Source organism: Manis pentadactyla, chromosome 1, assembly GCF_030020395.1.
Source record: "Manis pentadactyla isolate mManPen7 chromosome 1, mManPen7.hap1, whole genome shotgun sequence".
Lineage (NCBI taxonomy): Eukaryota > Metazoa > Chordata > Mammalia > Pholidota > Manidae > Manis > Manis pentadactyla.
The window spans coordinates 153,668,139-153,683,533 of record NC_080019.1 but is presented as its reverse complement, the minus strand read 5'-3'; the positions used below and the strand labels follow the sequence as shown (position 1 = coordinate 153,683,533).

At 47.8% G+C, this 15,395-nt stretch overlaps 1 protein-coding gene across 1 annotated transcript; it reads right to left on the bottom strand.

Annotated features, from left to right (window-relative positions):
* Positions 1-213: 213 nt before the first annotated feature.
* On the bottom strand, positions 214-4,435 carry LOC130679536 (uncharacterized). The gene is made up of 4 exons (XM_057488541.1): positions 4,334-4,435; positions 3,243-3,980; positions 2,471-2,546; positions 214-491 (listed from the first exon to the last, which is right to left on the bottom strand). Exons 1-4 carry the CDS (start codon positions 4,433-4,435, stop codon positions 214-216), a joined length of 1,194 nt encoding a protein of 397 aa, XP_057344524.1.
* Positions 4,436-15,395: the final 10,960 nt, after the last annotated feature.

The following is a 15,395-nucleotide window of genomic DNA, read 5'->3' as shown; positions in this document are numbered from 1 at the left end:
TGAACCAAGGCGAGGAGTTGAACCAGGACTCAAACCACCCTTGGTTTTGTTCTTTTTCTCTTTTCCTTTTAGCTAACCCTTCTCTAACTCTGGCCATGGAGTCTTTTACTACTCCTGAATGATCTACATAGAAGCAACATTCTTCTTTAAGGGCAGCGCACAGTCCGCCTTGTTGGAGGAATAACATGTCTAAACATCTCCTATTTTATAGGACTACTCTGACAAAGAAGTTAAAGAGTCTTGCAGGGTGGATATAGATTGTTCTATCTCTTCCAAGTCTGCGTCTATGGCTTCTCTGAGGTTGTTGTAATGCTGGTTTTGGAGAACTAGTGAGGATGCCCCTGTGGCTACCCCCACCGCCCCTAGGCCGAGGCCTAGTAAGAGGGAAATAGTCAGACTCACGGGTTCCCGTTTGACTCGAGGCGGAGACTGGCTTAGTTGGGACAGGACTTTGTCATAAGAATGATAAATGAGGCGGGGTATTAATTGTACTGTAAGAATAGAAAAACAAGTTAATCAATCATAAACACCGGAATAAGGCGGAACCGCCCTGACAATTAAAGAATGGTCTTATCCTGACTAACCCCAGGATGTATATCCACCCTAACAATTGAAGAATGGTCTTATCCTGCCTAACCCAGGATGTATATCCGCCCTGACAATTAAAGAATGGTCTTATATCCGCCCTGACAATTGAATGGTCTTATCCTGCCTAACCCCAGGATGTATGAATAATGTATAGCTGTGGGGAATTAGTATGAGTTAAGTGCTTTGAAAATGCTATATAAACCCTTAGTTCTAAGTGCTCGGGGTCCTTGTTGAAACCCGTTGTGTCGGGCAGACACTTGGACCCCAGCTAGCTGGAATAACAATAAACCTCTTGCTTGTTGCATCGATCTGCTGTGGCCTTCGTCTCCTCACTGGGGGGGAAGCGCAGACCGGAATAAGGTGGTTGGGTCTTACAGTACTAGAATACAAAAGTCAGAAGTTTCGTCTAACTTCTGGGAATGAACACATGGAGTGACTCTGGTTTGGCAAGCCCACCACCCGTTAGATGGGGGAATATAATAAGTTGGGGTGGTGTTTACTACTTCTGTCCTGTTGCAGAGGGAGGTGTAAGCTTTAGAAACTTTCCCAATGCAGGTTCCTTGCCCACTTACAGAGGATAAAGTGAGTTTTGGCCCTTTTTGTTGCCATCTACACTGGGAGGGGTCAGAAGACTGGTTGAGAGCATTTACAAATGCTATACCCTCGTAGTAAGGGGGAGCAACATCATAGCATAACCAGCAGGAGTGAGTTAGCTTGGGATGGGAACTATTGATAGCTTGGAAAGCGCCTCTGATTAAACTAAGGAGCCAGGATTGCTGGCTTTCTATAGCGGGGGCTGGTGTCCAAGCTAAGCTTAACAGGCTCTAGGGAAGGGACTTAGGGGGCTGTGTTGCCTTGAGGGGCTGTCTTTTGGGGGCTAATATGGGTTTGAGGCCTAATGTTATGCCAGGTGTGTCGACTTTTAGTCGAATGGTGAAGGTTACTCCATCGTCATAGCGTTCTTTATACAGTCTTAGTCCCCATGTGGCCCCCATTATCCAAACAGTACTCTGTTTCCCGGGATAAGTAAACTGGATACACAATGGGTGACACCATGTCCTGCACACGTCATCATTGCCCCAATTCGGGTTCCCTTGGTTCTTTGTTTTTGGGTGGGTGTAATTAGCGGTGACTTTAATAAGGTCCCATGAGGAGGAGGGCTGCCAGTAGGTGTCACCTGAGGTTTCACAACCCCAGCTTTTACAGAAAAAATCAGCTTTTCCTCCACACTTAGGGTTAAGGGCTCGGCTGCGATGGAAGCCAAGGCAGACGTAGAAGGTGAGGGTCTTTAACCTGCTCCTCCTGCCAAGCTCTCCGCATCCTCCCCAAGGGTCTAATCCTAGTCTACCAGGAGGTGAGGGGGAGGAGGGAGGTTTTCGGAAGTCAGTGTGCCCTTCTAAATCCCAATTGGCTGGAGCACCTATTGCTAATTTGTACAGGTCGGGGTATAGGTCTGGCCACCAGGAATAGAGGTGTGCTATTTTTGACACACTCCAAACTACGTCCCCTGCCCCACTAATCACTATCCAGGTCAAGTTGTGAGGCTGATGTGGGCTGGAACTTCTGCCCTGGGGTAAGGAACACAGTACCAGCACAACGGCGCACAGCTTGAAGGCAATCATCTTAGGGGTTCTCTGGTGATTTTAAGCTGGAGAGGGCTCTCAGTAGATTGGGCTCTCCACGTGGGATAGTCGTCAGTTGTTTCGGTTGAGACAACAGGTTTCACATGAGATGTGTGGATCCAGGTGGCGATCCCGTCAACTTTGACTGCTGTTGGGGTGGTCAGCTACACTAAATAGGGTCCTTTCCACCGTGGCTTGAGGGTCTGCACTCGGTGTCGCCTTACAAACACAAAGTCTCCCACTTGGAACAGGTGGGCTGCTTCTGAAGTACCGGGCTCGTAGGCTGGTTTTAGTTGGGTCCACACTTCCCTTTGGACTGCCTGGAGAGCTTTCAACCTGGGCAATGAAAGCAGGTCTGTTGTCAGATCCTGTTACCTTAGGTATCCTGAATCGAGGAAATAGTTCTTCTAGCATTTTCTTTGTTACTTCTGCAGCCATTTCCTGCTTTGTTGGAAAGACTTCGACCCATCCTGAAAAGGTATCTACAAACACTAGAAGATATTTAAATTTATACTTTCCTGGTTTAATTTCAGTAAAGTCTACTTCCCAAAACTGTCCAGGCCGGTTCCCCCTTGCCCGTTTTCTAGTCCATTTCTTCTTCCCGGGCGAGTTTGCTTCTTGACAAGGAATGCACAGCTTAACTACTGATTCAGCTATCTGCTGCAGTTTCGGCACATACCACCCGGAGTTTAAGACAGTCTGAGTAAGTTTGTGTGCTCCTAAGTGTGTCCACTGATGCATCTGTTTGATTATGGCTTTGGCACTTGCTTGAGGTAGGATGATTTTTTCATCTCGGGTGCACCAGGCTCTCTTTTGTTCATCAAAATAGTGAGTACGGTCTTTGGAGATTAGTTCTAGATCTGCTGGGCTATATTGATAGGGTGGTAGGCTTGGTTCAGGTTGGGTTTCAGAGAGGAAGATTTCTACTGTCTTTGCGGCCGCTTCTCGGGCAGCCTGATCAGCCATATTATTATTGCCTACGGCGATGTGGGACTTCCCGTGTTGGTGAGCGGGGCAGTGAATTATACCTACTTTGGCTGGTTTGTGCAGAGCTTCTAAGAGTGCCGTGATTTCCGGCTTGTTTTTTATTTCTCTTCCTTTGGAGGTGAGGAGTCCTCTTTGTTGGTAAATGGCTCCATGCACATGTGCCGTCGCAAAAGCATACCTACTATCTGTATAGATGTTAATTTTCTTTCCAGACCCCAGTTCTAGCGCTCTCGTAAGAGCAATGAGCTCAGATTTCTGTGCCAAGGTTCCCTCGGGGAGGGGCTGAGCCCACACCATTTTTTCTCCATCTACCACTGCCGCCCCTGCCTTATGCTTTCCTTGGTCAAGGTAGCTGCTTCCATCTGTGAACCAGGTGGCTTCAGCATCTGGAAAAGGCAGGTCAGTCAAGTCTTTACGCCACCCATGGGCTTCAGCTAATACTTGCTGACAGTCATGCACTGGGGGTTCAAGATCGGGGTCTGGCAGCAAAGTGGCCGGATTGAGACTGGTCAGCGGGGAGAATGTCACCCGGTCGGAGTTGAGCAACAGGGCTTGGTAGTGAGTTATCCGAGCATTTGTAAGCCACCGATGCAGGGGCTGCCGGATTATGCTTTCTAGCACATGCGGAACAGTCACGGTTAGATTTTGCCCTAGGGTTAATTTGTCCGCATCTTTGACTAACAATGCTGCTGTAGCGATTATTTTCAAACATGCAGGCCAGCCAGTGGCTACTGGATCTAGTTTTTTAGACAGGTATGCTACAGGCTGTTTCCACGGTCCGAGCTTCTGAGTAAGAACCCCTTTGGCTATCCCCCTGTTTTCCACCACGAACAGGTGGAAGGTTTTGTCACATCGGGGAGTCCCAGAGCTGGGGTGGACATCAATGCCAGCTTAATGGCATCAAACGCCTTCTGTTCTTTCTCTCCCCAAGAGAATGGTCCAGCTTTGGTGAGATGGTAAAGGGGGGCTGCCATCTCTGCGAACCCGGGGATCCATAGCCTGCAAAATCCTGCGGTCCCCAGGAATTCTCTGACTTGCTTAGGAGTCTCAGGCGGGGGGATATGGAGAACAGTCTCTTTCCTCGCATCTGACAGCCACCTCTTCACTTCTCATAACACATAGCCCAGGTAGCTTACCTGTCGTTTGCAGATTTGTGCTTTCTTGGCTGATCCCCGATATCCTAGAGTTCCTAATTCTGCCAGAAGTTTCTCCGTCCCTTTCAGGCAATCTTCTTCCATTTCGGCTGCAAGTAGAAGATCATCAACATATTGCAACAAGGTTACCTGGGGGTTAGTTTCTCAATATAGTGCCAGGTCTTGGTTGAGAGTTTCATCGAAGAGGGTGGGAGAATTTTTGAATCCTTGCGGGAGCTGGGTCCACGTGAGTTGCCCCATCACTCCTCCGTCTGGGTCTCTCCATTCAAAGGTGAAAATCTCCTGACTCCTCGGCACAAGTTGGAGGCAGAAGAAGGCATCTTTTAAATCTAAAACAGTATACCAGCCTCGGAGAGGTGGCAAGGAACTTAAAAGATTATAAGGATTAGGAACTGTGGGATGAATGTCTACTACCCGCTTGTTAACTTCTCACAGGTCCTGAACTGGACGGTATTCATTTGTGCCTGGCTTCCTGACAGGAAGGAGTGGGGTGTTCCAAGCGGATTGACATTTGCCCCAACTGGAGGAATCGGGTGATATGGGGCCGGATTCCCTCTCTGGCTTCTCTCGGCATAGGGTACTGGCGAACGGCTACAGGGGTGGCTTGTGGTTTTAGTTCAACATAGATGGGCGGCCTATGTTTAGCCTTCCCGATTCCCGCCGTCTCTGCCCATGCCTGGGGGAACTTTCTTAGCCACAGGCTGAGATCTCCGGAGTCTGGGTTCTCTCTTTCAAATTCAAAGAGTCTATACTCATCTCCTAACCTCACAGTCAATATCTGGATGGGGTCCTCTGAGGGCCTTTTAAGCTGTGGCCCCTCTGGCAAGAAATGGATCTGGGCTTTCATTTTTGTGAGCAAGTCTCTTCCCAATAAAGGATATGGGCAATCCAGGATCATGAGGAAAGAGTGAGACACTAATCCTGTTCCCAGGTCTACCATCTGTGCGGTGGTCCAAGAGTACAATTTATTTCCCCTGGCTCCCTGGACCCATGATTTCCGATTTGAAAGTCGTCCGTCAGCTTGTTGCAATACTGAGTGCTGTGCCCCGGTGTCTACTAAGAATCGAGTAGGTTTCCCCTCCACAGTTAAGGTTGCCCTAGGTTCGGGGAGGGGCTCCGAACCCCATCCTCCCTAATCACTGTCTCCGTGCATGGTTAGAATTTTGGGGTGGGTGACGGGTTTTTCCCACTGCTGAAGTTTCTTTTTCCTGTTTGGGCATTCTTTGGCCCAATGTCCCTTTTCTTTACAGTACACGCACTGATCTTTATCCAGCTGTTGCCTCCTGCCGCCTGGCCCTGGTTTAGGTTTTCTGGTCTCTCTCACAACAGTGGTGAGGATTTTATGGAGGTTGCGTTCTTGCCATCTTTCTTTCCTCAGCTCTCTTTCTTCAGTCTCTCACAGCTTCCTACCCTCTTTCTCTTCTTCTGTCTCTCTATTATGATATACTTTCTCTGCCACCTGTACTAAGTCTCACAGGGTTTTGTCCTGCAGTCCTAGTTTTTGCAATTTCCTCCTGATGTCTTTACTAGACTGATCTATAAAAGCCACAGTAACTGTGGCTTTATGTTCTTCACTGACCGGATCATACGGAGTGTACTGCCGAAAAGCCTCCATGAGTCTTTCCAAAAATGTTGAGGGGGATTCATCGGGTCCTTGAAGGACTCCCTTTACTTTAGCCAAATTGGTGGGGTGCCTCGCCACTCCCCGGAGACCTGCCATCAGAGCCTGGCAGAAGACTTTCAGGTGCTCCTTACCTTCCCGGGTATTGAAGTCCCAATCAGGTCTGGTCAGAGGAAACCCTTCTTCTATAATAGCTGGGTTCTGAGTGGGTCACCCATCGGCTCCCGTTACATTTTTCCGGGCCTCTAGGAGGATCCGGTCGTTTTCTTCTGTTGTAAACAGGACCTGTAACAACTGGTTGCAGTCATCCCAAGTGGGCTGATGGGTGAAAAGTAAAGATTCAATCAGATTGGTCAATCCTCTGAGATTTTCTGAGAAAGGGGGATTTTGGGTCTTCCAGTTGTAGAGGTCTGAGGAAGAAAAAGGCCAATACTGTAGGAGTTGCTGGCCATCCTCAGAGGGGGGGCTGAGGGCTCGAAGGGGAAGCATCACAGCGGCCCCTGGTGAGGGGGCCCGGCGACTCCTAGTCCCTCTGGCTGGGCCAATGTTCTGCCCTCCGCTGGCCTGAAGGGTCAGAGGAGGTGGGGGATTGACAGGAACAGGAGGGAAAGGAGGAACGGGGGGGAAGGAATAGGTACCGGTGGGGAGCGGTAGGAGGGTATGGAGGGGGAGAATCGAGGAGGAGATCTGAATTGGGGGGTGGAGGCAGAACTTTCTTATGCTCTTTTGGGTCGTTGTGGAGCGCAAAAACCTGTGAAGATGGGTGGGGTAAGAAGGGCTGAACCCAAGAGGGGGGTTCTGTGTCTAAGTTTTCCCAGACAAGAATGTAAGGAATCTGGTCCTGGCGTGCATGGGATCCGGTACCGAAAACTTTCTTCTTGACTGCCTGTATAAGGGAAAGAGAGAAAGTTCCTCCGGGAGGCCAGACAACCTGAAAACCAGGCCAATCGGCCGAGGCCGGAGTGTTCCATTTATCTTTTTTAACAAGAACAGACAGATTGTGTGCTCTACTCTTTACGTCTCCCCAATGTCTTAAAGTCAAGTCTAATGGAGTCGTCTGCATATGTCCCATTTCTTCCATCAGTAACAAAACTAAGATAAACACAACAAACAACAAACAGGTGCCTACAGAGAAGAGTCTGCCATGGCCGCGAAGACAAACCTGAAAGTAAGTTGAGGGCCTGTTGGACTGCAGCGGCAGCCAACTTTCCTCACAGATGAGGACCTCATCCTCCAGATGGGGGCAAGGGATGTCTCCCAAGACCCCTGGTCGGTGACCTGCCAGTGCATCCGCCTAAGTCAATGCCGACCCAGATACAGATTGGAGCTCCCACAGGTTTATACAGGTTTCAGGTTTGTTCACGAACAAAAACAGTGAGTGTACTCACCAGCCAGCAAAGCATTTCTGATTAAACACAGGACGTTCTTACAAGTTTGACAAAAGACACACACGGATACAAACACAGTAATACCTGGCCAGGGCAAACCTCTAATCCTTGGCTTGTCGTTCCTCCGGGGTGGGGGCACGCGATCCCGGACGAGCCCCCAAATGTAAGACCCAACGGCCTTATTCCAGTCTGTGCTTCCCCCCAGTGAGGAGACGAAGGCCACGGCAGATCGATGCAACAAGCAAGAGGTTTATTGTTATTCCAGCTAGCTGGGGTCCAAGTGTCTGCCTGACACAGCGGGATTCAACAAGGACCCCGAGCACTTAGAACTAAGGGTTTATATAGCATTTTCAAAGCACTTAACTCATAGTAACTCCCCACAGCTATACATTATTCATACATCCTGGGGTTAGGCAGGATAAGACCATTCAATTGTCAGGGCAGATATACATCCTGGGGTTAGGCAGGATAAGACCATTTTTTAATTGTCAGGGCGGATATACATCCTGGGGTTAGGCAGGATAAGACCATTCTTTAATTGTCAGGGTGGTTCCGCCTTATTCCGGTGTTTATGATTGATTAACTTGTTTTTATAGGCCTTACCCAGCTCCAGTTTTTCTTTTTAAGTCACAACCTCAGAAAACGGTTTCTAGGCCCTTAAAATGGCTACTCTTATGCTAACTTATTTCTATTCTTACAGGTTATATAGGAAGGGGCATGGGGTGATTGTGGTGTTACTTCTATGGGGCTGGTGGCTATTGGCTAGGTGCTGGGATTAGGGGGGCGAGGGGTGATTGGGCTTCAGGTGGCACCGGCGGGAACCGAGGACCCTGAAGAGAAGCAGGAGGTTCGCCATATTATGGTTGGGGGCCCTTCATTCCCCCCTTTCTCCTCTATGGGGTTGTGGACATTGCTTTCTCTGACTGCTTCCTGCTGAACAGGGGCAGAAAGGGAGTGAGGGCTTGAGGACTGGGAGGAAAGGGTTGATAGGACTCCCCACAGTAAGGACGAATAGATGTGGACTTCTTCAGGTTGGAAATCAATGAAGGTTCCCTGTAACTATAGGTCGAGGACTTGTTGATTCTAATGGTGCCAAGAGGATATGGGTGCTAGAAGCCAGACGTCTGCAACCTTTGTTTCCAGGAACAGTTTCCAGCAGAGAGAGGGGGTCCATCTCAGCATGTGGTGAGGAGGTTACGTGAGGGTGAGGGATCTTCTGTGGCTAAAAGCTGCTAGTTCCTGAAGTAAAAGCTGGTTGAAAGTTTGATTAGAGATTTTACCAACTTGGGATTTGATAAACTTTACAAGGCAAGAAGAGACAGGCGAGGAGAATGACTATTATAGGGCCTGCAATGGGCCAAAGCCAGGTAAGGAAGGGGTTTGTTAGTATTGAAGAGAATGGGTTGGAGGAGTAATACTGTGGGTACCGGGAGTTACCCATGTAGTGAATGGCGCAAGAACAGTAGGGACATCCCCGTAGGTGTCTGGCCATCGCCTGCAATAGGCTTGTTTTTGGTCATAGAGGAAGCAGAGGTAGGGAGAATAAAGGTAGCTGCTAGTGAACACTTTGGTGGAGGGAGGAAAGTGAAGATATAAAGGCTCAGAGCAGCCTTTCAGAGGGCAGTCTGATGTGGCAATGAGGGCAGTAATTTTTGTTTGATGCTGTGTGTAAGTCTGTCTGACTTTGAATAGCCATACAAAGGAGGCTGGGGTGGCGGGGAAGACAATAGGAATGAGGAAAAAAAGCAAGAGAGAGCAAGGGAGCAGTAAAGGAGGAAAAAGTCATGATTCGGGTATGGATGGCAAAGGGGGTGAACGGGATTTTGGAGGAAAGAGGACAGTAAGGTCAGGAGTCTGGAGGGAGGGAGAGTCTGTAAACTTTTGTAGGTTAGGATATCCTTTAGGTGATGTGGGGACAGAATGGTAAGGGGCTTCCACAAGGGCTCGACGGAGCTTAATGAAGGAGTGTCAGGGTGAGGAGGATAATGGTTCTTCAGGGGGGCCCTTGATGAGGTCGTATAGGGGTCTTGCCAACAGGGAGAAGTTAGGGATCTATGCTCTAAAATACCCAGCCAGGCCTAGAAAGGAAAGGATCTCTGTCTTGGTTTTGGGAACGGGCAGGTCAGAGAGGAGCTGTTTTCTGTAAAAAATTTTGGGAGGAGGGGTCCAGAGGGATAGAAAAAAATGCATCCTTGAGATCTAGGACTGAGAAGTGGGAGGCCAAGGCAGGGATCTGCGATAAAAGGGTGTATGGATTTGGGACTAAGGAATGGATAGGGACGATGGCCATGTTGATGAGGCGAAAAGATCTGTTGTTTTTTTTAACAGCTAATATGGGGGTATTAAACGGGGAGTGAGTGGGTCTGAGGTAATTTTTGTTTAAAAGATCTTGAATGATGGGTTGGAGGCCTATGAGGGCTGAAGTGGTTAGGGGGTATTGGGCCTGACAGATATACTGAGAGGGGTCACGTAATTTGACAGAGGCAGGAGACATAGAGCCACGGAGGGGCTTCTAATGTCCCAAAGTTTGGGATTTACAGGGTGTATGAGGGCGGAACTGGAGCTTTCATTGGGTAGAAGGGGGTTGTCGGCTATGAGGGCCATCAGAAAGGGAGTAATGGGGGCTGTGGGAGTGGATATAGTTATGGAAACATGGAGGAGAGAAAGGATGTCCCGTCCTAGTAAAGGGATGGGACACTGGGGCATAACCAGGAAGGAGTGGGAGAAAGGTATGGGATTGTCTTGGATTGTACATAAAAGGGGGAATTTAATGGGAAAATCTGTTACCTCCTACCCCGACTATAGGAGTAATGGCAGGCGTGGTAGGGCCCTGGTATTATCGCAAGACTGAGAAGGTGGCTCCTGTATTTATGAGGAAGGAGATGGGGCGACCGTCTACTATTAAAGTAACCCTGGGCTATTGTTTGGTGATGGAAATGGTCGGGCGAGAAACCCCCGGGCCCCATCAATCTTCTTCTGCCAGCCCCACTACGGCGGGCTTAGGATGGGGGTTGTTCATCCAGCCTCCCCTTTGGGTGGCTGGGCAATCAGACCCCCAGTGGCCCTTTTTGTGGCATCTGGGGCATGGGGTGGTAGGAGATCTGGGGGAGGGGCACGTCCTTGACCAATGTCCTTCTTGTCCGCACTTGAAACAAGCTCCTGTGGGGGGCTTGTTTGTAGAGGAGTGCCCAGGTTGTGGTTTTATCAGCTGGGCCAACATTTGGAAATTGGCCTGATCAGCCTTTTGTTTACAGCGTTCTTTCTCCTCCCCCTGGTTATGGAAGACTTTAAAGGCCACTGTTAGGATCTCAGTCTGTGGGGTAGCGGGGCCCTGTTCTAACTTTTTGAGTTTAGCTTTAATGTCGGGGTAGCTTTGAGCTAGGAAGTATGTCATAAGGACATGTCTTCCGTCAGGCGTTTCTGGGTCCAGGCTGGTACACTGTAATAGGGCTTGAGTGAGTCTGTCTAAGAACTCGGAGGGAGCTTTTGAAAATTGACTCTTTACGAGCTGCCTTTTTCAGACCTGCTATTAAGCAGCAGGTGAAGATATCTTGAGAGCAGAGACCCACAGTGGTGGGGGACTGAAGGGTTCTGGCTCAGTCCATGGGGGAGAAACAGGTGATGGGGGCAAAGATGGAGGAGGCTCTTGGGACTTAGAGGGGGAGGTGAAAGGCTCAGGCTTGATCTGCAGGGGGGTGAGGTGGGGGAGGAGATGGTGGTGGAGGAAGGGGGAGGGGCTGTTGTAGGAGAGGAGGGGGAGGGAGTGAATGGGAGGCTTCTGCCGGAGAGACGGCTTGCAGGCTAGGAGAACTTGGGGGGAGGCGGGGGGAGGAGGCGGCAGAAAGCTTCAGTATAGGGAATCTCCTTCCATTTTTTCAGGCGCTGGCAGTAGTTAAAGAGATCGCGAGTGATGTTAGGATCAAGAGCCCCCCCTGTGGGCCATTGGTTGTTATTGTCTAGGGGGCATGTCAGCCAATCTTGGGAGCAGTATTTACGGAGAAGTTTTGGTTTTATATCAGGCGTCAGGGAGAGGGTGGCTAGATGCTTGAGAAGGCATTCAAGAGGTGAACTTTCAGGAGGGATGAGGAGGCTCCCATGGCTAAAGGACAGAGAAGGAGACAAACAGGGGAAAACGAACGGAGACCCTCGGACTGGGAGCAGACCGCAAGGAGACAAAGGGCGTCCCCGATGATCCTTGGTGGTCTGTGGAAACTCGTATATGAGTCAGAATTTCTTAGGAAGTGTGGGTCGTCACCCAGACTTCTCTAAGGAGGCAGAGTGCCGGAGTCACGAGGAACCTAGTACTAGGAGTTTTCGGCGGAAGGAACCGAAGGAGGAGGGGGGGAAGGGAGCGTTCTCATCTGCAAAGGAGTCACCTCGTTTATGGCTGTTGGAGGAGGGGGCTGAGGGTCCGCCGCAGCCGTGAAGGCCTAAGGCGGGGAGAGTTCCCTCCTCGTCCTTGAGCGTCAGGGCCTTGCCGGACGATCACGGTCAATGGCGCTGCGATAGCTCGGGGAAGAGTGGCCCACTCTGGGGGAAACTTACCCAAAGGCCAGAGAGGAGTGGTGAGTGTGAGGAGCCAGCGCCGGAAAAAGAGGACGAGGGCAAGCTGCTGCTGGTGTCGGGGGAAGACGGGGCCCAGTTGGGGTGTCCCATCTCCCGGGTTTCGGCACCAATGAAAGGAAAGGAGCAACACACAGCAGCAATTCACCGGAGAATTCTGCTTTATTAGGGAAAGGTGCTGGGTTATATAGGAAGGGGCATGATTTGATTGAGGTGTCACTTCTATGGGGCTGGTGGCTATTGGCTAGGTGCTGGGATTAGGGGGGTGAGGGGTGATTGGGCTTCAGGTGGCACCGGCGGGAACCGAGGACCTGGAAGAGAAGCAGGAGGTTCGCCATCTTATGGTTGGGGGCCCTTCAGTCTGTTTCAAGAGAGTTTCTGATTGTTAAAGAATTTTCATGATGACTGCTTAAAAATTCCCATTGACTAATTCTATTTGATTCACACTGGTGTCGGGGTCAATTGATTGTATTTCTCTCCACCAAGTTGTACTTTTTCTGGTTCTGAGTTATTTTATATTGTACTCCAGATATTTTATCTATTATGAAGGAGATTTCCTTTCCTACGTATATTTATTATTTTATCAGGCACTTACCGTGCTTAAATTTAGCATCAGATCCCAGTCTATTCTTGTGGGTTCCATTTCCAACAATTTAATGTTCAAAGACTCTGCAGGATTCTTTTGGTCTGCTTGGTTGTCTGGTGTAGCAGTGTCTGCCTGAGGGGGTGAAAGCCTTGTCTTCAGTCCTGGTCTCCAGATGTGTCTCAGTGGGGTTCATGGGGTGAGTTTCAGGCCCATGGGGATGAAGAGGCTTCCCTCTCTAGCCTCTAGTTGTGATGAACTCCCTTGCCTGTGGGGTAAGGACAGTGTTTCCTGTGCTGGGCACTTGTTGTACAGGATTTCCCCTACTAGCACCCCAGCCACCCTCTGTCTCTGGGCAGGAGAGAGAAGGTTCAGGCCCAAAGTATCAAAAGAGCATCCTAAGCAGGACCTCTTTTTTGGGTGGAGTGATTTGTCGAGCCTAACTTGATAGTCTGGTGTCACTACTTAGAGGAAGAGAGTCGTGGGTCTGCCTGCAAGGACAGAGAGGCTTCCCATGCAAGGTCACTTGTGATGGATCTCTTTTTGCGTCCCTGCACTGCCCAGCCACCCACGTGTTTCTTGGTGAGGAATGGTCTTTCAGATCAGGGAGGACAGATTCTTCCCTATAGGCTTTCCTAGGCACTTATTGTTATTAGGGTTCCCAGTAGGTGTCCCTTGGTGGTGAGGTGGTACAGGGCTTGTTTGGTGTTGTCTGAGGGCCCTAGTTGCATCCTGGGAAGAAATACACCTACCCAAGCTGCTTTCTATTGTTAGGTGTTGGACCAGGAAATGTGGGGCCTGTATTGCTTTCTTACACTGGGAGCAGGGACATTAAACACCTTGCTCGTACGTTGTTCCTCCAGTTCTGGGGTCCTGAACCAGTGTGCTGTCCACTTTCCACCTTCTGGAGTTCTCCTGGGTTGCCACTTGCATTTTTTGTAGCATTTATATTTAGAAAAATGGAGTGAGAAATAAGTCCATGACATCTTGTCCAGAATGGATGTCTTCAATAATTTTTAAGTTAAATTTTTCCATTTGAATATGAGAGTATCATATTAAAATATACTTTCTATTTTAAAATGTCTACTCTCCAGAATTAAAAATTAGGAGATAAGCTCAAGGTGGGGGAACAAGTTTGTCAAAACATTGCAGGAATAAATTAGAGAAATCTATTGGAGGAAATAACAAGAAGACAGATAAAGATATATGATGGGCATGGATAGGTGACTTCATTTAGTAATAATTTAATAAAGATTACAATTATTCCAGAATAATCTATGAATTAAAGATGATTTCTAACAAAATTCCTGTAGGGTTTTTCATGTGTGAAAAAATACATATAGATACATAAAAGATCAATAATAATCAGGAATTTAGGGGCTCTCTTGTCCTCTCCTGGTGTGAGCCAGGAGTTCTATTCTCTCACTTTATTTCTAAATAAAATCCTGGACCTTGCCCTCCTACCTTGAGTGTTTGTGAAGCTCATTCTTTGGCTTCATGAACAAGAACCCTGGCATCATCTCTGGGGGCTCTTCCGGGATAACTTTGGAGATGGGAGCATCCTCTTCAAGGTTAAGCCAGACACACCTCTGGCATGCATTCTGAGGAACTGGGAGCAATTTTGATCCCCAGACCCTGAAAAAGAAAAAGTGCCTTATATTCTTCACACAAGCCTGGCCTCAATACAAACTCTCTAATGGAGAGGCTTGGCCCCTGAGAGAAGTATGCAATATAATAAGGTTATGCAGCTAAGTTTATTTTAAGGCAAGGAAGGGAAATAGTCAAAAGTCCCATAGACTATAATGTGGAACTAGTTTTGTAAATTATTTTGGTGGAAATCTATTCTACTTATTGGGTTCATTACCTTCAAAAATTGAGAGTTTTTAAAACTAGACTCCCTGAAATGTATCTTCTTCAATACAGCCTGGCTTTAAACGACTGGAGCTAAAATTGTGCTTGCATTTCATTTCCAGCCCCCTGGACACACACAGTCCCTATCAATTCAAAGCCTTCATTGGCCTTGTTAGTCTGGGGCCATCTAAACCTTAACCCAGTTATATAAACTGCTCACCCATAGAGTGTATTCTTGAAAACTGAGATACTTTTAGTCAAATAAGCTGAAAGGAAAGGCAATTGGATATCAGTAACTCAAGTCTCTGTGTCAGTTTATCTGTCTGTGTATATGTTCTTTTTATTAAGAGTGTTGCTAACTGTAGTAATTATGTCTCAGTCTGTATGTGTGTCTAAGCATGTAGATGAAAGATTTTTCTACCTCCAGATGGTATTAATGGAATTAATTTAGAGACAAATGCTTGTGAAAATTGGGCATTCTAAAACTTCCAGGGAATTCTAATGGAAAATATTACGGATTAATACTAATTAAAGTTGAACTGAAACAGACATGTCCTTACGGTTATCAGCTGTCTAAGTTTACCCAAAGTCATTTAAGTTGATGTTATCTGCTAAATCTTTCAAGAATAAAATGCTTAGAGGCTTGACTTTGTCTAATATTCAGTAAAGGTTTTGTAAGTAGTCTAGCATAGTTGTTAATAATGAGTAAACTAAACGTAGCAAGTGTACTTCTTAATAACAATTGTGTGTTACAGTGTGTATACCTACCTACAGCCTGAGAATCTTTGTGGTAACCTAAAACTTAAAGTTTTGCTAAGTGAAGAAGATATACTTTGTGCCTAGTGAGAGATTGTGCTATAAAGCTCATGGTTACAGAAATTATAAAATGTTCATAAATTTGTCAATCTTAAGAATGTTAGTGTAACAGTTTATAATAGCCTGCTTCTCAGTGTTCACTAAAAATTAAGGTACCTAATGGTTTTAAGTTCTAATTAAAACTTCTTAAAGTAATAAGGAAAACATTTTTGCATGCTAAAG